The 22,334-nt window shown below is 36.3% G+C and overlaps 1 protein-coding gene across 4 annotated transcripts in view; it reads left to right on the top strand.

The window, feature by feature from the left end:
• Positions 1-3,158: 3,158 nt before the first annotated feature.
• Positions 3,159-22,334, top strand: part of LOC149082253 (apoptosis-stimulating of p53 protein 1-like) — a 29,226-nt gene continuing 10,050 nt past the window's right edge. Inside the window, exons 1-8 of one of the 4 annotated variants that reach the window (XM_089235765.1) lie at positions 3,205-3,470; positions 5,621-5,903; positions 7,866-8,047; positions 9,532-10,206; positions 12,847-13,190; positions 15,896-15,937; positions 18,205-18,812; positions 21,433-21,641. In XM_089235765.1, coding sequence (XP_089091891.1) covers positions 3,462-3,470; positions 5,621-5,903; positions 7,866-8,047; positions 9,532-10,206; positions 12,847-13,190; positions 15,896-15,937; positions 18,205-18,812; positions 21,433-21,641 — 2,352 coding nt within the window. In that variant the 5' untranslated portion in view covers positions 3,205-3,461. Of the gene's footprint in view, positions 3,471-5,620; positions 5,904-7,865; positions 8,048-9,531; positions 10,207-12,846; positions 13,191-15,895; positions 15,938-18,204; positions 18,813-21,432; positions 21,642-22,334 lie in introns of all 4 variants that reach the window. The other 3 variants (XM_089235766.1, XM_089235767.1, XM_089235768.1) reach the window with 3 other exon arrangements.

The following is a 22,334-nucleotide window of genomic DNA, read 5'->3' as shown; positions in this document are numbered from 1 at the left end:
CTTAGATAGTAGAGCACTCGTCCGGCAAGCGAGAGACAGGGGTTCGAGTTCCCGTGGGGGCAGTGATGAATTTTCTTCCTTGTAATCTTCATCTCCACAAATAACCTGTCTTTCGAAGAATCTTGTATTGACAAGTGGAGAGGACGTTTCTATAAACCATAGCACTAATTATCAATGGGACTTTTTCTGTTCAAGCAAGTTTTTGTGTCATAGAATATCCGTCTTCGACAGGTTTCACTGTATAAAAACATAATATATTCATAATTAAATATTTCATCAAATAAATTTTCTCTGCAAAAAGTACCAGCTCTTTTTAGGTTTGAAATGTTAGTCAGTGAATGATTAATTACAACGAATTTGCGACCCCTTTAATTTTGGCTGCAGAAATCAGGCCCAGATCTAAATTCTATTTGAAAATATGAGTGAATGTGAAGACTGAAAATGTGTGCAATAAAATCTCTTTAAAATGGCCAGCCAGTTTCTTAGAGAACCGGCCCTGTGGAAAGTGTCCTTTTGATAGGTGAAAAATTATTGCACTTCCATTAATTAGCCACCTCCCCAAATTGTTTTTAGAAACAGGAGGTGGCTCTCTTAGAAAGCTTTTATTAACAGAGTTTGTTGAGCCAAATATCAAGAATCATCTTTTGAGGGTATGTGACACGCAAGGCCGAAACTGCCATTATAAAATTTTTTAAAGTGTACTTCGTCGCAAAATCTCGTTTGCCCCGACAAAAAAAATCTCAGTTTCGTTTGATCATTTGATCATTTTTGTCGCACCACGGTCATTTTCTGCACACGAGGGCTAATTAGACCGGGACCTACAATTTATCGCCGATTCCGAACGGCAGGCAGGGGCGTAGCCAGAAATTTCGTTCGGGGGGGGGGGACCAAAGTGACAGAACAATAGATTTGGTCATCTTTTTCCCTTTTTTCGGTCATTTTCTCACATTTCGGGGGGGGACCAGACCCCCAAGTCCCCCCCCCCCCCCCGGCTACGCCCTTGACGGCAGGCTTGTTTTTTTATACTCATCGAGAGGTTGGTTTCGGCCAGAACCGTAACTAGAATAAAGCAATGCAGCGCTCCAGAACAATATACACTTATTTTACATAATAACCCCTTTCAGGGGGCCCCCGAGAACGCACACTGCAGTCCTGGTGTGACAGTTCCAACCCCATCGGGCCCCGCGTGCTCATAATAATGAAAAATTTTCAAATTAAACGATTTTTTTTATTCTTTTCCACAAGTGTTTGATGAAAATTATTCGTCACGGGAAAAAGAGGCTACGTCTGGTAAAGAATGATCGAAAAGTTATGCGCAGTGCCAATCAATACAATTTTGTCCAATGAAAGGTATTCAAAGTATCGCCAAATTCTGATTCTGTTCGTCTTGCTCATACTGATAACTTCGCTCTGATATTTTTTATCATGTTCTAAAGGTGACCGTACCAGTCGGGATTCCTAATCGCGATTTCACGTCGGTTTTTAAATGTAGCCGAGTGATAAGCATGCCGGCCCAAGTTCTATTCCCAGCAGGGCCGTCTTAAGAGTATCATGGGCCCCCGGGCCAATTGATTTTTCAGAGGTCCTACCAAACAAATTCTCGAAAATTCCCACCAGATCTTATTTTTGTGAGGCCCCTCTTCGCTTGAGGCCCCCGGGCCGTGCCCGGGTGGGCCCATGCCTTAAGACGGCACTGATTCCCAGTTGTGATATCAGCGCAGGCATGACCATCTCCTCGCATCTTGCAGCAGGGGCCCCCAGATAGGACTTTCACGCAGTGCCGTCTTAACGCATGGGCCATCCTGGGCACCTCAAGAAAAGAGGGGCCTCACAAAAATGAGATGCGGGTGAAATTTTCTAGGATTTACCCGGTAGGGCCTCCAAAAAATCACTTGGCCCGGGGGCCCACGATACAGTGAACTTGTAATGGGAAAAAACAAAAAATGAAAGAAACAATGCCAGGCTCCCAGGGCTGTAGCTTTGACAGCCCCACCGTCGTGGGGGGGGGGGGGGGGCTACGAGCGCAGGGTTGTCACCAGAAATTTATTTCGGCGGAAGAACAACTGCAGTTCAGGGAGGAGGAACCAAACAGGTAACACAACAATATTCGACTTTAGCATACCATTTCATATAAATCAGTCATTTTCTAACATTTCGGGAGGGTGGATCCCCCCCCCCTCCGGAGTTAGGGCCTCACTTAAGAGAGATGGACCCCTGGGCGAAATATTTTTTTAGCCCTCTCCCTATACCTCGGTTATAAATGACTGCCTCCCAATTTGCATGTTTACTCTGGCAATTCCCAGTCAGATATAACTTTCATGATGATCCCAGGGGGCGACAGTGCCTAATGTCCCCCTCTCACTACAACTGTGCATGTGCAGATTGTTGTTCATCGCTCATTGTGGTCGTGGCCCTCACATCCTAGAGTCAGTGCCGTCTTAAGGCATGGGCACGGCCCGGGGGCCTCAAGAGGAAAGGGCCTCACAAAAATGAGATCTGGTTGAAATTTTAGGGAATTTGTCTGGTAGGGCCTCACAAAAATCACTTGGCCCGGGGGCCCATGATGCTCTTAAGACGGCCCTGCCTAGAGTAGGGAGCCCCTAGGCTGAGATCTTTTTTTGTGTTCCCCAGACCGGATCCCTTCATAGTAAATTTATAGCGTGGGAATCGTTCCCCTCCTCACATGGGGCCCTGTAAGCCCCACTCTTGCGGGGACCATGATATTGCGATCAGGGCCTGATTTACGCGTGAGAAAGTGGGAGTATTTGCCAAGAGCCCCTATAGCAAAATGCAACCAACATATGTTGGACCCCTTCCATATAGTGCATTTATAGCATGAAGAAATGAGAAATGATGGTAATTGTCCCAGGGCCAGAGCCCTGTCAGTCCCACCCTTGTGGGGGGGGGGGGGGCCCATGGAAAAATCTGACAGCAACGGATCACTGTGTTTTATTGACATAATGTCTAATCGTGTCTCTTGATTTGGAACTCACACGAATAAATTTCACTGGCAGCTTATCACATGATGAGTAACTCATGAAACTGTTCCTGGGAATGATCTCATCTTCAGAAGATAAAGAAAGAATATCGTACATTGACGCACCACACATATGGTTACGATAAAATCGTAAGTCTGGGATCGTATTATTCCTCCTCCCGCCAGATGATGATGATGATGAAACGATCCCGACACTCCCTCTTCTTCCCTCACCCCCCGGCATATTTTTGTGCTGCATACCAGCTCGATCACAGGCAATGCTTCCGCGTTGACAATAGTTAAAAATAATTGCAATTTAGCGAAAACAATGAGCAGTTGTTAGTGGTCATTTAATTTATTTTATTATTATTTTCGCAGCGTCCACACGCACAAGAGATGGGCGTTCATTTTCCGCTCTACGCTTTGCGCGCGATGGCTTTATTTTGAAGTTTTGTTTGTTTGTTTTTTTTAAGTTGATAACATAATGGTCTTGGTAAGTTGCATTTTAGTTTGTTGTTTAATAATATATATGTGCATTTCTAGTTTAATTTTAAAGTAAAATTAATTAAAAGTTTGACGGGGATATTGATTTAGCAATTGAATTACATTAGTGTATCCGTAGGTCAAGTTGACGCTACCGAAACGTGCATAAACAATGCATGCATACAACTAATGCTTGCATGAATTTTCTCTATGCATTTAAAACACGAATGCGTAAGCTCGTTTGTGGCCCTCGCGAGAATGTTATCCTGCCCGCAAAGCGATTGCGAAAAATATGTGTATATTCAGAGGGGCATTTAGGGTTTTGCCACCCTGCCCATGTTCCAGTTTAATTTTTCTTGCTACTCTTCGCCGCCCTGTGCTTTAACCCGCTTGCCCCCCCCCCAACACTCCTGCAAGTACACCTGTGTCTCTAAGTCACACTATTTCTTACTCTTTTAGTCATTCACATGTGTGCTTGCATGCAGTTTTGGTTACTCACATGCTTGCACACTCTAGGTCACTCTTTTGGTAGCTTAATGACATGGTTTCTTGTTTTATAGGCCACTCTTTTTATCATTTGCATGTACTCTATCCAGGGCAGTAACTAGAGGGGGAAAAAATATAGGTGGGGCTACAAATTTTAGCTGAACACAGAACACCAATGTAAAATTATTGAATTTTTTAATCGGTGGGGCAGCAAGATGATACAAAAATCCTAGTTACGGCAAATCATTTTTTTGGCCAATTCACATGTTCATGTACACTCTTATTCACTCAATGACCTGGTCCATTTCTGTGTAGGTCATTCTTTTGTTCATTCACATGCTTGCTCACATTCCAAGGCACTCTTTTGTCCTCTCACATGCTTTTAGTTTCTCTAGGTCACTCACTGACCTTTTTTTTCAAACCGAACACAACTCAAGTCTGCCACCATGGGTAATTTGCTACCTAGTGAATTGTGGTGAAAGTGTGTGTACCTAACAGTCTGATTGCATATCCAGTGTTGTGTGTGATTTTTCAGTGCTGCCATCTATATTTCAAAAGATAAGTTAATGTCTGAATAGTTGTACTATTTGTAGGACTGTTGCAGTCTGTGACGAGACTTTTTAAAGGGGAGATCTGCTTGCATTTGCTCCTCAAAGTCTGGAGCCACAGAAAACCAATTTCAGCTGACCACCACTGTGGTGACAGTGAGGCTCGAACCTGGGTCCTTGCAATGAGAGTTCATTACTATGACCACTCGACCACCACAGCGGCTATTCACTGACCTGTAGTTCCTTACTGTCCCAGCAGCAGAGCCATCTTAAGAGCATCAAGGGGCCTTGAGCAAATTGCTATTGTTGAGGCCTACCTAGAAGTGCTTGCTCATATCAATTTAAACTCTTGCTCTTGAAAATTTTAACCAGATCTTATTTTTGTAATATACCCCCCCCCCCTTTCTCTTGAGGTGCCTGGGTAGGCCCAGGTGTTAAGATAGCACTACTCAGCAGAGGCGGATTTATTTAGGGTTGTATAAAATTTGCCGCCCTTCTCCCATTCTACTAATTTTTTTAGCCATTCATGCCTCAAATTAGCTGCCCCTTTGAACTTGCCTCTCTATGCTAAAGCCCGCTAAGGGCTCCCCGCCTAAATATGCCACTGACTATATTTAAAAAATATGATTTAGGACCAGGAGCGTATTCGGACGATGTGTCAGGAGGTGTGAATTATGTAGGTTGGTTGGATCGTCCTGTATTTTATGGGACACTCCGAATTTACCAATATTCTATTCATGGTAGGGGCGATCGCTCCCCTCCTCTGGATCTATTCATGCTTGATCCAAGACGCATCCTCAGCTATAAACGCAGCTGAGGCAGACATTTTCAGTTACTAATGAAGCAGGCAGATATCTTCACCACCCACAAATGGAGCAAAGGCAGGCATATTCATCTGCGAATGGGCATCTGCAGCTTCAAATGGATCAGAGGCAGCATTTCTAGTTTTGAATGGATCAGAGGCAGGCATCTTTAGCTTCAAATGGGAAGGGGAGGGGGATGCCCTTGCATACACCTCTGGTCTAGAGTGCAAGTGTAGAAGTAATTATAATATCCAGTTTTACAGTATAAATTACCAGTGAAGATTGAATGTTTCTCTGACAAACTATTTATTTGTGATTTTCAGCTTCCAGAGGAGGCAGAGATGACACTGGCTGAGCTGCGGCAGATGGCTGCCAGGCAACAACATCAAATCGAAGCACAGCAGCAATTGCTTGTGGCGAAAGAGCAACGCTTGAAATTTCTGAAGCAACAGGAAGCGCGCCATCATCATCTGACAGAGTTGAAAGTGGATCCGATGCAGCTACAGAATCTCAAGGAAAAGGTTGAGACCCAGGAACTGAAGTTGAAACATTTAAGAGCACTGCATGGCCAAGTTGAGCAACAAAAGACCAATAACAACAATTTGAGTAAGTTCAAACGTATTAAATGATCATATAACATTGCTATTATCAAAAAAGTTAATTGAAACTATAAAATGCCTGTTTATTTTTTCCATTGAATGCGTTATCATAAAGTTCTTTTTTTAGCTGTTATTCTAGTTAAAAATACTTAACACTCAGGTTTTTAAATAACCTGTCATCCAATCGATTGATGCATAGGGTGACTACATTTCATTGAGAAAAATTGCAGGAAATTGGTATCTTAAATACAAAACATTGCAGAAAAGCTAAATTGTCAATTATTGAAATTTATAAAAGCAGTCAATCCTCAGTATGATGTCACCTGTGGAGACCAGGTGAAAATGACTTAACCCGAAAACAGAATATGCCGAAAACTGTGATGTACGTCACAGAACAATCATTAGAAATTTTAAGAGAACTGTAGAAAACATTCTAATGGGAATTTTTACTGCAGGACACGTCCAGTCAGCTGAGGGTTTGTTGTAGAACAATGTAAAACATTCTGCTTCAAGCCTTCATAATCTGGGTTACTTGATACCAAGTAAAATTGTTTGTTAATTATGCTCGCTGGAGTCTTTATAGTGGCATTATCGGTGATGTGATGGTAAAAGAAGCTCCAGAATTTCTACTCTATCTCACGGACTCTCAAGAAATTCTTATATCTCCCAAATTTCACCTGTGATTGTAAAAAATCTCTACATTTAGGGGGAAAAAGTATTCCCAAGAATTTTTACCCAACAAAACTGCTGCTTCATAATCGTTGTGTAAATTGTCGCAATTTCATCATATCACAAAAGATTTCAATTTTGGGAAGAAAACACAATTAGCCAATCCGCAAGCATCGATCCGGCCTTTTGAGATCTGAAATTTTCATGATTGCATGTATCTGCTTTATCTATATGTCCTATTTCGGGCCTGACGGAAATTTTTTGGTTTGTGAGATTTTTTTTTTTTAATTTATATTTCGTGTTATATTTATATTATATTTCGTAATTTAACCAAAGGACTTTAATCTACTAGTTCATTATAAGTGATGGCTTGCACTGTGTCACTGTTTTTGCAGTGGAAAAATATCCCTAAAATTTCCCTTTTACTAATTGAAAAATCCCTAAAATATTTTAAAAGATCCCTTTTACATTTATTTTTGTATGGAATTTGGATCCGCATGAAAATATTTCAAATTGTCATTTTCTAAAGTTGACAGCTATGCAATGAGTAATTGTTATTCGAGCAAGATAAATTTATTTCCATCTCGGAATCTCTTTCCAGTTATAACTCTCCTTCAAAAAGGTTTTGAGCCATTTCATGTAAAATGAACAATTAAAATTAAGATAAGAGAAAATGCATTGAAAAAAAAAATTAAGAACCCTCAGGCTTGAATGATTTCAGTGTACATGGTAATTGGTAAGACTCTTAATACCAAACTGAACAGTCTGGATATTCTTTATGACTCATAAACCCAAATGCATGCATGGTATGAAATAAAAGCAAAAAATCAGTTTTTCATCTTCCTTTAAATTTTCGTTCAACCAATTGTGAAGTTACTTATCGCAGTCTTCCGTCTGTATTTGTCTTTTCTACAGCGTTTCTTAGTGTTTTATGAAATTTATCTCCGAATTTTCGGCTGTTCCTGAGACAAATTAAACTAATTTCTGTAGAAACCTATGGAAAATCTTTTTTTAGTTAACTGATGTGATTATATTTTCATTAGCCAAGGTGTCACTGTATTGTAACAATCTTCTACTGTAGTAAGTTTATGTGAAAGGCTTCTTTTCCTTGTTCATCTGGTCGAGTCACTGCCGCAACTGGGGAACGGCAGATGGGTCTGGTGTCTCGGGCATTGAGTTTGCTGGTTTTTCATTTAAAACTATGGGGAGTGGTGCCGAAATTGATACTGGCTCTGGGAGACCAATATTATATGTTTCAATAGCATAATTATAGTTTATAAAATTCAAAAATGTTTTCCAGGTGCAGAGCTTGAATCAATTCGAGCTTTATTTAGTGAGAAAGAAAAAGAGCTTAATGTGGCTGTCAGTAAAGTGGAAGAGCTTACCCGTCAGCTTGATGATATACGAACGACAAAGAACCACAAAATGCCGAGAGTGCCTCCCTCCATGATCAAATTGGACGATCTTCGTCGAGAGTTAATGGTTTGTATTTCATTTTGCAATGATGTCATTCTCACTCACATATTTTTAACTATTGTTCTTAGCCTACTTGTGTTTTTTTTTTTTTTGGTGTATTGTTTATCAGGGCTTGGCAAATCCCAGGTTGTCATGGCAATTGGTAAATCATCATTAGCGCCTCAGATTTTCTGTATGTGATTGGTAAATTGGAGTGACACAATTTCCTTCTGATACTGTGGCATTGGATCTTCTAACATGGAAATTGAGTCCTGTAAACATTATTCATGGTCATTTTTCTTGAGGAAAAAACTATGCTTGGCTCCCAAGAAATTTGAATAGTTTCACCATTTTTTTTGTTATTTTTGGATTTGTAAAGCTCTGCATTGGCCTTAATGTTCAATTTCCAAGTGACAGTTGGTAAAGTTTAGTGCACCTGATTATCTGGGAAAAAAAATTTCCAAAGAAAACAGCTGCTTTCCCTTCCCAAAACAATGTGGCATGCATGATATAAATTGTCACCATTGTCTCAAATCATGAAGAAATCCTTCATTTTGTCTGGTAAAAGATAAATTTCCCAAACTGCCAACATCAAGACATGTTTCTCAGCAGTGGGATTGATGACATGTATCTGTGATGACCCTTTTTAATCCTCGTGGCAATTTTTTTTTTTTGTCAACGTGATTTTGATTTGAGTAGTTAATGTCCACTTTTACTTAACCATACATGCACTTCGTACACATTCTTAGTTGAATTTTTAACGAATCAATTCATGTCAGAATGTGTGTGTTCTGAGTATGTGTGGCCCTAAGGTTTCATGTTGTGCAAGTTGTGATTGTTTCATGTTCTTGCTGGTGCAGCCATCTGTCTTCCATATTTTGAAGTAAAGACGGTCAACTCTTGCCTTTTTATATTATGTAAGTATCGTGTAGTAGGTCTGCCTGCTCTCTGTGGAGAGACTTTTTCAAATGGGAGACCGGCTCTCTCATTTACACTGCAGTTAATGCATGGTAATTCAACCTACTGTTGGTCTATGATTAGGAACTTCATGCCATTTAGTGAGGACTACTACTTCACCAAACACCAACTCTGGCCATACCGCTATATTGCAATTTACTGCCATTAGTGAGATGGGTTGGAAGTAAAAGCGTTGTCTATCAGTGGTCGCCTTGAGTTTTTTAGAGAAAATATCTGATCTATATCCTCCCTTGGGTTCGAACCCGGGACCCTGACAACAACCTTCATGATGGTAGACGAGCATCTTACCACCATGTCACTCAGGCACAGTTTTTTAGTGATGACTAGCATCATGTCATCTTTTTCCAAATAAGAAAAAATCTGTTTTTCGAAAATCCCTTTAACAATAGTTTATGTGTGGTTTTTGTACAGAATTTAGAAAATTTCATTGTCATTCTCAGTTGGTAGCTTTCCCCTCCCCATATTAATAGTTCATTCTGTGTTTTCCCTTAGATTGATATTGGACTTCATATTCTGAATGTTATTTTTTTCAGTATCAGACAAAAGTATCAGAACATCAAAGCCAGCAGATATTTGAACAACGAGAAATGATAGCGCAAAAGCAGCATGACATGGGGCAACTTGACAGGAAAATTGTTGATCTCACGCAAAGACTTCAACGAAAAAGGCTCATGAACCAGCAGTTATCCAATCAGATTCATAACGTTTCACTAGCGCGACAATATGCTTCTTCACCTACGGAGCACATATATCAAACATCCAATGTGGCTACCGTGGAACCCATGCAGAGGGAGACATTAGAACCTGACCATACTCAAGATGACATGTCTGCCAAGTTGAGCGGATCGCATCAGAGAGACCTCTGCGAATTTTCATTGAAGAAGAGTGACCCCAAGTATCAAACGTTACCATATAACACAAAGTTTTCACTGAAAGGCAAACATAATCTTGAAGATGTTCAATCAGATGATGTCTCTTGCTCTTCGGAAAATTCTTTAGATTCAAACATGGCTTTGCCTCATCCTCCACCACCGCCGCCTCCACCTCTGCCATCACAGAAAAATATGCTGAATTTCGCACCAAGACCATTCACAAATTACACCAATAGTAATAGCAATACTGTCAAAGCTGCAGGTCTCCCGGTTCATCAAGGGAGAAATGAAAACACTGTGCCAAAACCATATGCATCAGTTAGTGCTAGTTTGGAAGTATGTCAATTTTCTTAGTGTTGGTTAATCTTATTGTGAAACAAATTATATGTAAGAGCGCAATGTTTTTATTTGGAAATTATTATTCACAAGTCTAGTGTGTAATGGCTGGAATTACACGATAAGTTTTATAATAGTTATTTTAGAAAATACAACCAATAAGTGTATTGGTAATATTCCAGCGAATGTGAGACCAATAGGCTTTATTCGTTTTGTTTTTTTAAGATTTATAAAAGATCTTTCATCAAACTTTAATAGTGTCAGTTTCACCTGAAACATGAATGTGTGTATGCCCATTGAAACATGTTACCAAACATTTTATTGAAATAACTTCCATAGAACATGGTAGAGAGAGTAAACATTCAAATATCATGTCCCCCATTCTTTTTTTTCCAAGGAAATTACACATTTGTGCTTCTAATTTTGGTGGGGGGGGGCGATATTTTATTTAAAATGGAGTAGCACATGATTTCCATACCAAGAAATGTAAATATTTGCATACTAACCCTTATTGAAAGAAGCATACATTGGAACTTCGGTTTACAAGCATAATTTTTCTGTGAACGTGTTCGTTATACATCACTTGTATATCGAATCAAGCTTTCCCATAAGAAATTATGGAAACTCTAATGATTTGTTCCATAATTATTCATTCACATAAAAATGAGAAAAATGGCATTTAATCAATAATTACTTTGTTTTCTGCTGGCTCACTGCAATCTTTTTTTTTTATTTGACTTGAAAAAGGAGCCAAGCTAATGATATTTAATGCTGCTTCCTTTTTGATGGCAACACCCGATCTCCTACCATTTGGCCATGTTTTTTCTTCATTCCTCCACTTTCTTTGCTTGTTCCTTTCCTGATTTTTGAGTATGAATCTGAAAGGTGATAGGGGCATTGAAAGTTATTTCGCACCTACTAATCAATTGAGGCACAGCCCCATGGTTCATTCGCGACCAAAATCATTCACTACAAACTCACCTGTCATAATTCATCACCCGAAGTCAGAGTTCTAGTGTAATAGATTACATTATCTCACCCTCTCCTTTGCATCCACACACATTAGGGATTTTGAAGTACTTCAATGCTCGTATTCTAATCATTTCCCAATAGTGGGTCCCTGCACTGGATCCACCCCTTCCAGAACCTCCTCTAACCACGCAATAAAATTTCACTGGTCTGATCTAAGGGTCCCTGAATTCTGCGAAGCTTTTCTAGCTTCCTTCTCTTTGGATTACTTTTCGGTTTGTGCAATCAATGATATAGACTGTTTCTTTGATAATTTTAAAAAATTCATAATTAATGCTGCTCTTGCCTCCCATATGTACTCCAAAATAACTGATTTCAATCATAAAGCCCTGAAATCTCCCTGGTTCGATAATGAGTGTCATAATCTTGAGCATTCTATGAATGCACCGTTCACAAAAGCCAGGTGACATAATCACTCAAATTTGTATGCTTGTCTTGTGGAAGCTTGAAAATTTTTCCTCTTGACCTTTTAATATTGGCCCATTTTGTAATACCATACTTTTTTGTTTCCGCAGGTGGTTTCCCCTATAACTTTGTCTCTCCCGCCTCAATAATCATTTATATTGTTTTGATTGTGATTAATTATTGTATTTTTCTTGCATGTACCTTGCCATTTTTGGTTGGCTCCACGGTGCATATCAATAAAATGCTTTGTTGATTTCGCAGAAATGAAAAATTGCATTACCGTTAGATAGATTCGTTGCTCTCTCACCGCTGCAGCTTCACTTGGTGATTCTTTTCTATAAAACTTTAGAGATGTGTAAAACATGGGAGCTGTCCAATCTCATTTGGAAGATTCCTTCTCATTTCTCTCTTCTTCAAACAAGATCCTGTTCACAAGCTGTTACTGAGAAGATTCGTCAGTTCATCTGTGGCCAACTCTTGGCTATATTACTCCATTAGTTCTTGAATGTCATACTCTCACATCCAACTCCAGTCCTATCGTCTTTTCCAAGGACACAATCTGTTTGACAACTGGTGGCTAGTGTTCTTGAGATGAACCCTCAAAATCACATTCAATGATTCGATCAGCCCAGTTTTCAAGAACAGTGGCGGGGGGAGGTTCTCTTGGTGACATCCATTCCAGGCTTTATTTGTGATTTTGAGGCAATGCATGATGTGAAAATGGTTTATTCTGAAATTGTAGGGGGTTTATTCTGTTGCATGCTGACTGGAGACTGCGCTCTGGAGATTAGCCAACACGCATACTGTGGGATTGTAAATGAAGTGAACCATCTGTTCATTTGTGATCATGTGTAACGGAGTAAACAAAGCACAAAATTTTTACTCATAATATGAATCATTGTTTGTTAAACAAGTGTGTTTCACTTGTTTAAGCACAAGTGAAATTGCTGTGAGAATTATTCATTAATCAAGCTAAAATTTGTTTAAAATTTTTCTCATTATGAAAATCGCTTGTTACCAAGTTGCTCGTTAATGAAGGTCCCACTGTATTAATTTTTTATTCTTATAAAAGCAACGATTTTGCATTTCCAGTAAGAAAGTGAACCTTTTTTAAACGAATAATCAAGCTAATCATTTTATTGCAAATTTAGTTGAAAAGCAATATTAAAATACTATATGTTAACAAGTATGTTATGGTATTCATAGGTTCAGAAATCTGGCAATGTAGAAAGTAGAAGCAATAATGCTAATGAAAGCAAATCTGACGTCACTGATTCAAATGCACAGGGAAGTTTAGATAGGAAAACTACCAGCATCTACAGCATTGAGGGACCAGCTGATCTTAAGAAAGTCAAAGACAAATGTGTATCTGGAAAGATCACTACCTCGAAACCAGTCGTACCACCAAAACCAACTCTGCCTGTAAAGCCTATCCCTCCACCTCGCCAAACTCCTCTCAAAGAACGAAGTAATGATGACAAATCTGACGTATCATTGGCTCTTTCCGTTCTGCAAAGTAAATCTTCAAGTAAAGAAAAATGTGCTGCCAGGTACTTAATTTCAATTTTTTTTTTTTTTTTTGTATTCCTTCAAAAAAAAATTAGTGCTGTATGAAATATGAATGTATGGTGGATTCTGTTTTTTGATGTCTCGTTTCCAGAGAGTTCCTATTTTACTAATTTTTTTTTTTTTCAATCAAAACATTTCTGGTATAAGAAGTTCCCACTTCACACAAATGTGTTCATATTGCTCAGTCCCAACAACAAGATATTAAGCTTAATCCCGCTGTGATTTATTGATTTTTTTGTGCATTTTTATACTTTTCAATTTCTATCAATTTTTTTTAAAAATAAAATATTCTAAAATCTGCCAATTAACCCTGTATGAACAAAATGAGCTAAATAAAATCCTTGAAATTCAATTTATGTTCGAAATTCCTTTTTCGATTGGTATGTAATTCTAATATATGCAAATAAATTACATTTTGGTTTACAAATTAATTATTTCGAAACCTAACACCATATTAAAGAGAAGATGGAGAGGTGGATGAAGATGAGATATACCAGTTGATGGTGTGCAAGTCATGTCCAAACATGAGCTTTAATGTTGCAATAATGATTTTTAAATCCTATTGAAAAATATCTAAATGATTTTACTGTAATTTCGCATGATAAAGCCATGACTTATCACAATGAACTAAATTGCTTTCCAAAACTTCTTATCCAAAATAATTCAGGAAATCATAATCCTAATTTGCATAAACAATAATGTAATATTGTAACATGACAAAAAATCTGCCGACAATTAAAACAACATTGAGGACCTGTCCAGAGCCGTTTAACAATGTTAAGCCTATTTCACAATGTAATAAATTGTAGAAGGTATTGACCAGTTGTAATGATTGCTGGAATAACGATTTTATCAATAAAAATTATGTTGTTCAATGATGTAAAATATTACTCAACATGGGGTTTTCACCAGGGAAAAGTTCCATTTCACGTTTATTATATTATTATAGTTTTAAACATCTAGTGATCAAGACAGCGATTACGATTTTATACAGCAATCATATATTTTGAATGCTATGTAGCGCATAATTTCTAGATCGAAAAAATGTGATTCATTATTATTTATATCCCAATGGCAAAGTTGATTTATGGTTTTCTAAGGGATTTTATTATTTTTTTAATATATTTCTGAAATCCAGAATCACCCATCCTTCGGGAATGCTTCAATATCTCTGATGTGAACTGGAGTGTCCAGTTGAATGTTCAATGTTTTAAACATTATTTTTAGTTCTTGTAGCTGATACTGCAGCCAATGACTATTACCAGAGTCTAGTAATTTAAAAGCTACTGTTACGGAATAATTTTAAAAAAAATTGTTTTGTTTTAAAATTTACAGAAACTTATTATTTATACAGTGGAACCTTGTTTTATATGTTGCTAAGTTGTGCAATTTTCGCGTTTGTACAATGTTTGGCTTTGATTGCAATCGGTTCCTATACATTTGGATGTTAAAATTACTAATTTATTTGATGCAAAACCTCAATTATTTGATATTTTCACTTCATTTATATCCATCGAAAGCGCACAATTTTTGTATGCATTGAAAACACATAGCTGCAACAGTTCTTTCATATCGTCACCGCAAAGGCCATAAATTTTAGTGATTGCTGACGTATATGAAAATATCCAGTGAGTGATGACTATTAGTGTGATCATCAAGTGAGTTGTTTACTGCTTGTTTCTGAGAATGTGCAGACGTGACGAACCCCATAGACGTTTGAATTTTTTGACGACCATATGTCCTTTTAGAATTTTTTTTCTTCCAATGTTTTAGCGTTATCTCCCAGAGCATAAAAAGTTCATTTGTTGTAAGCAATTGGAGGGTACAGGTCTGCCGATAAGAGGCACACACAGCAAGTTCTTTTGACCATTTCCTGTCTAATTTTCTTTTGTTGCTGTGCTTTGCTTGTTGGGTGTGTCAGATCAGCTGTTCATAATGTCGAGAAATTACTTTCTCTTTAAAAAAAACAATTTTGGAAGAATTCTACAGGAATTTTGAATTAATGATAGAAGTTGATCTTGCAAAACAGTTAAATATCTGTGTCAACTTTGGAAATTATTGTAAAGCAGAAAAACAAAAAGACCAAGCCTCTGGTTGTAAATCATCTACCGCCAAAAAAATGGGAAATGAGTTCAAGATGGAAAATTTTCTCAAGGCAAGACTATTTTGTTGTAATTTTTTACCCTATGTTGTGTCCCAAAGATAATGTTCTACTAAATTTTATTTCTTTAAGTGATTTGAAATGTGATTCAATTTTTTTCCTCAAGTATGATTGAAATGATATTTTTTATAATAGAAGTGGAGATGCAATTAAACACATTGAATTTTATAACATTTTGTATGTCTGAGGGAGGGAGAATTCATTTTTTCTTAAAGTCTTAAGTTATTAGACTTACATATTTGTACATTTTGGCTCGATCTCTTGAATGTCGTGTGAACAAGGTTCCACTGCAGTTTTGAATTTGATTTGAAATCATTGGATGAATACTGTGTTGTAATTCAGATTCTAAAACATATATATTTTAACCATTATTTTTCTAAATGTTGCTCATTCAGAATTCTAAATTTTTCGATCGTGAAACTTAGGAAAATACTTTCACTACTTCTGTAAATATCCTATTAAGGAGCTGTTTCTATTCGTTGGTGGTGGGTCTCTTTCTAAGGAACTATTACTTTTTTTCCCTAGTGACTACAAACGGCGTCTCCTGTATTATCGCTGTGTGTCAAGGTAAAAATTTATATCTAAAAGAGAAAAAAAAAGCATACCCTTTGTGTGTGTGTGCATAATCCCTCTTGGCAGTGTTATTCCAGCTAACAAACATTTTGGTATTTCATTAACACTTTTTAATGCTTTTCGTGAGTGTGTACCCTGCATAAGTATGTGTTAATCTTTTTACAGCTTATTTATTGTTACATTAACCAAAATGTTTTTTTTTTTTTTCATAACAAATTTTGCCTGATTTGATGCCTTTTGTCAAGCATCGTGTCTGTCACCAACGCTTAACATGCTTAAAACAAATTGTCATGTTTGTGTACATATTTATCAATCATATATAGTGAAATATTGATATAACGATACTCTGTGGATCAAGAAAAAAAAATTGTAAAGGGGTTATCATTACGAGGTATCTGGATCAAATGTCTGATTTCAAACAGTAATCAGTAATGTTACATCTGGTCACAATATTAAACAAAAATTTGGCCACCCATATTTATATGCTTTTCTTGTCTTTTCCAACTTTATTACATAAAGTGTAGAAACTGCTCAAGAATATTGATATTTGAACTAGACACTCTGTAAATCGAGTGGCTGCATTATCACATGCCACTAAATTGATGTTATGGGCATTATTAGTATCACCAGAAAATGCACTTTTCAGTATTCACAGAAAAAAAATTGTAATTAGTTAATTAATAAAATTCAGTTAAATGTTTTTAAAAGAGCTCATTCCATACTAGATATATAAAATAATGTTGCAGTATTTTTAAAATATTTCTATAGACAAATTTACCAAGGTAAAGGGCATCGTTGTATTGAGAGGAGTTTAACATAGACTGTAGACAATTCCAGAAGAGATTCAAAGAAATACCCTTTTAAAGGAATTTATCATTACATTGAGTATCATTGTAGCAAGGTTTCACTTTAATGATGGACAAGTAAGAATATATTGCCAAAACATTCACTCAATGGTGATAATTTAAGTATATTTTTCTGCTCAAACAACTTGTGAACTGTTGGTTTCCAAAGGAGAGTGTTTTGCATTGTTCTGCAACATGCCCTCAGTTGACTGGATTGTTATGTGGTAAAAATTCCCGCAAGTGTTTTCAACACTTTTCTTGAATTCTTCCGGATTGTTCTGTAGTAGCATTGATTGTTCTGCGAAATATATCACTGTTTTTGGCATATTCTGTTTTAGGGTCATTGATTTGAAACATTTGTTGAATTAGGAAAAAAAAGTATTCAAATTTGGGCACATTTTAAATGTGTCATTTATTTTGATAAGGCCATGTGTGTGCTGATTCTTATGTCCTCTAACTTTAAATTAAAAATCTCTACTTACAAAGAAAAGGTCCCAAGGTGACATCCTCATAAAAGTACGAAAGTATGAAAAAAAAGTACATTCGTCTCACCTACAAACATATATAAAATCAGCGATGGGATGTAATATTTAAATGAGTAGAATCAGTGGGATAATTTTTTTAACTTTTTGAAGACATCATCTTGGGACCCTTTCCTTTATTACTCCAACAAAAAATACTTCATGCTTCTAAATGTAATATTCACCAAGATATTGCTCATTTGAAAGTTAAGACATCGTCTACATCTCACAGAATGTAGACAAGTTTAAACTGCTACTAAAAAATCTCACATTTTTGTGAATTTTTTTTCTCAAATTTGTTCCTTAATATTGTTCTTTCCCTCATTTTTAGCTATTTTCAAATTGAAATATATCTGCTCACTTATAAACATCCCCCCCCCCCCGCCAATTATTTGAGCTGAAATTGACTCAGATTTTCCTTCTGGGAATGCATCTGACTTAGATCAATAGTTATGTCTACAGCATTAGCTTTAATTTGATAATGGTTATTGGAAAACCTGAATGAAATTTCATTCAATATTAAAATAGAATATGTTGATTCTACTGCTATCAAATGAAATTTCATTATTGTATATAATTATGTAATTAAGATATTCAACATATTTTTCAATTTAAATTTTATGCATTTCACCAAAAGCTGATGGTGAATTCATACACTTTCTACATAAACTTTTAATAATTCTGGAATACTATTTTTCTCATCCACTTTTCATTGGACGTCCATTGTCTAACTTTTAAACACAAGTATTATATAAGTCGTGAGATCTTTTGCATTGTATTTGATGTGTAGGCCAATATTAAATAACATTCAATTTGCTTAATTTAAGCAGTAAGTTGCACATGTGTATCTTCCATATATGCTCTGACATATCTTAATTAACATATCATTGTTTAGGCATGCATTGAAATTGACTCCAACTGAAGGCTCACCTCCCGAGAGCGAATTATCAACTTATTTTCACAAAAACCTAGTTCCTACCGAAACAAAAAATCCTGAAGTGAAACGCAAGCCTCTCCATGTGCAGTTGCCAATCAAGCCAAAACCATTGACTATAAGGAAGACTCCTGGCTTAGAACCTCCGAAATTAAAAGTCCAGCAGAATACAGCTTTAACGGCTTACAAGAGGCTGATGGAACCAAATATTTTGTCAGCTTCTTTCAAAAGTGCCATGAATGACCCAGGTTCTCTGAGCATGGAGAAAGCGGAGGATTCTTTGCTTGGCAAGGACTATTCTATCGATGCTCACGGGTTCATGTCCAGTTCAGATTCTGATGTTTCCCCGCAGCACCACTTTCCTGTAATATCGGCTAACATCAGTAGTAATGGTGTGAAGTTAGATGGTGATCCGCCAGATTCTCTGGAATCCATAGATTCTACTGCCAGCGACAAAGGTGACGAAAACTGCGTGCAGAATGGATTCAAAGTTGCAGCTAAACCTGATGATCAAAACAGCAGCGGCTCTGCTTCGCCATGTGATTCATTGGAGTGTGTTCCAATACAAAGTTAGTTTAGTTTTTTTCTCCTTTTGAATTATTTTTTATTATTTCTCTGGAAAAGATTTGTTTTACACGAAGTTAAATTAAGTATGAAGTATTTAGAAAGACTATATGGTGTTTTTTTCCTTAGAAATATATCTGCTAGGTCAGAGATCTACAACCTTTAAGGCACCGCTGATTGAATTGAAACTTCCTGCAGACGACTAATTTTGATTAGTTCATAAATAATTTTTTTCCACCAATTTTAAAAGGACGTTTGATTAAATTAATTCTGATTAATTTTAATCTGAAATCATTTTAAATGTTTCTGTAATTATTCATTTTTTGTAATTGTAAAACTATTCTTCTCAATATATCTTGAAATCCTTTTTTTTTTTCAATAATTTTGCAATTATTTTTTTATTGATTATGAAATTTCTATTAGAAATTAAGAAATTATTTCTCATTGATTTGTATAAGTTAAGTTATTTTTTTTACTAATTTTAAATAGTTTGGAAATTCCGAAATTATTTCTTTCAGTTTTCCCAACCATTTTCTGAAAATGATGGGCAGGCCATGACAAAAAGCTCAGAGGGCCAAATGTGGCCTCCGGGGCCATGCATCGTAGACCCTTGTACTAAAATTTTTTCCTGAATACAGTGATACTTTAGCTAGCAAAGATAAATCATTTCAGAATTTTATTTGTTAGCTGAAATTTAATTTCCCATAGGTTTCTATATGGAAAATTGTTTGATTCATTCCAGATATTTCCCAAAACTTTTTTTTAAACACCAAGGAGCTGAACACTTTTTTTAAACACCAAGAAAACTGACGGGGGGGGGGGCTAAATTGAATAGCTTAAAAACTGGATAAATGAGAATTGATGACAGGAATTTGAAGATACGGAAGCCTTTTTCATTTTACACTATGTCAGATGTAGTGTAATTCTGTTGCCAGTGTTTCTTCTCCCAAAATGATGCCACATGCACAAAGCAAATTGTTGCTATTGTGCCAAATCACAAAGAAACGTATCATTTCTGCGAGGAAAAGAGAAAATTCCTTAAACAGCCAACATCATGGGGTTTTTTTTGGGACTGATGGCGATTTTTTGTTGGTGTAATTTTGATTTCAGTGTAGTAATGGTAAATAATTTGCCCTAATGTTTGGCAATAATTGGCGACAGCTAGCTTGACGTCATGTTTTTCCAAAGATAAAAATTTGCTACTAAAAAGTAGCAAAAACTCTTTTAAAACTAAAAAAAACTCAATTTTTGAAAGATGTATCTTTTAAGGTTTAGGTTTCTTTTATATCTCTGTGTGACAGGACTCTTCAATGCATGGCCCATAAACCAAATGTCGCCCTCCAAGCTTCTTGTTGTGGAAAAGTTAACTAAATGTTAACCATTTTTAGGAAATGAATAAAAGCATTGGCGTACACAGAGGGGGGTTGGGGTTCTACCCCCACCCCATGCCAAGATTATAGTGTTATTTTACAGGGAAAAATGTAAACCCCTCATGGAAAAAAATCTAAAGGAAATATTCTCAGAAGGGAAAAAAAATCTGAAACCCCTCGAGAAAATTCTGCCTATGAATATAAATATTAAACGACGATCAAATTAAAAAAAAATTATTTGGTTGAAGCAGCAGACCACTGAGTGTTATACTGCAATATTACTGAAAGAAATTTCAATATTTATTCGAAATAATTTCAATAGATTTATTCAAAATAAAGTATATTGAAAGGAATAATTCCAAGTTTAAGTAAAAGAAATACTTTCGAGATTCATTGACAGAAATAATTTCAAGGTAAATTGAAAGAGGAGGAAGTAACTTTAAAATATTGAAAAGGAATAGTTTTTCAGAATTATTGAAATAAATATTTACAGAATCACATTTAAAATGATTTCAGATTGAAAGAAGTAATTTAATCAAATTTTTCCAGAAATGGTGAAAAGAGAAATGAATTTCGGAACTAATCAAAATTTATAATGAATGAAAGAAATAATTTCAGAACAAATAAAAGTATTGAATTATTGTGATCCCTTTTTATATCGTGGGGATGGTCCTCTTTGGCCATCAATCAAGATGTCGCTGTAAATTAGATGAGAAATCCTTTAAATCTGTGTGAATTCTTACAATTATGAATACCTCAGTATGAGTTGGTGGCACACACACACAAGCCTTTTCAATCTGGCCCGTGATGCTGAAAGGTTCAAAACCCCTGGTATGTTATTTTCGTCCAGAATTCAGATCTGTTCAAAAAATCTCAACTTGCATTTTCTAAACTGGAAAGTTATGATGTGCAATTAAATTTTAGCTGGGCAATTGAACAAAATTGCTGTTTGCCCAGTGAAATCAATGTAGGATGCTCATTAATATGGTAGGAATATTTCGTAGTTACTTGAAATCAGATTAAGATATTGACTTTCAAATTAAATTTCTTAATTGCTTGTATGAAATATCTAACCCTACTGCACATTTTTTGTGAGGCTATAAACTTTTTGTTAAATGGAAAATTGGCTTCTAATTCTTCACCTTTGTTATATTTTTATTTGAATATGCAAAAAATTTATTGGAAATTTATTCTATTGTAATTGAATCTGAATTATAAGCTTGTAATCAATAGGTGGTTATATTTATTTCTGAAGGTTCTGCTGAAGCATTCAAGAATGAGGTCAAGAATTGTGATAAAGATGTACCTTTACACCAGAGTGCAGCTTTCCGAAGAATGAAAGGCAACCTCAAAACTGAAGGATCTGTTCGCAGTCCAAGGAGGGTCAGTTTTGATCCTTTGGCCCTTCTACTAGATGCAGCTCTCGAAGGGGAACTTGAGTTAGTTAAAAAAACTGCCCGTGAAGTAGGTGAATTATTTCATCTCATTTTTTTTCCTTAGAAATGCCTCACTCTCACATTTTCTGATCCACAGGGGATGCATTAACTAATGTTAATACTGTTGTCACAGCTTATTAGAATCATGTATAATGTTATCATTTAGGTATTGTTATAATTAATTTTTGCTAAGAACGGAACAGACCAATATCATAACACGGGGAAAAATTTTATAGTTATCAGGACTACGGTTTGTTATCTTTTTTTTCTTGCCGAAAGTTTTTTTTTTACATATTTTGAAGCTAAGGTTAAACCATACTCAAGTTATACAGGAGGTTAGAAAGCTCTGTTATTGATAAAAAATTTCCTTACTTGGTTCAACATGTCCTAATTCGGCCGTAACAGCTACTATGATCCATATACGTGTAATGTGGCTTTTGCAATGGCTTTTCCTCAGTGAAGGAATGCGTGAGTCCATCAGTTCGTGGTCAGGTTTTTTAACTGTGACCACATTTATATAGTTCCTTAGAACGTACATTATAAAAAATATCAAATTTTTGTGATACACATTAGAGAGTTGCATTGGAACTCACAATTTTTTTGAACAAAATTGGAAGTTTAGTTTAAAGGGGGGGAAAAATCTGGTTTTAGAATAAGTAATATAAAAAATGCACAATTTAACATTTTGAAACCTGTATCTACCTTACCCCTGGGAAAGGTA

This window comes from Pholcus phalangioides, unplaced genomic scaffold (assembly GCF_987345545.1).
Source record: "Pholcus phalangioides strain wild (caught in Gottingen) unplaced genomic scaffold, Ppha-v1.0 ptg000009l_1, whole genome shotgun sequence".
Lineage (NCBI taxonomy): Eukaryota > Metazoa > Arthropoda > Arachnida > Araneae > Pholcidae > Pholcus > Pholcus phalangioides.
This window is presented reverse-complemented; position numbering and strand designations above follow the sequence as displayed.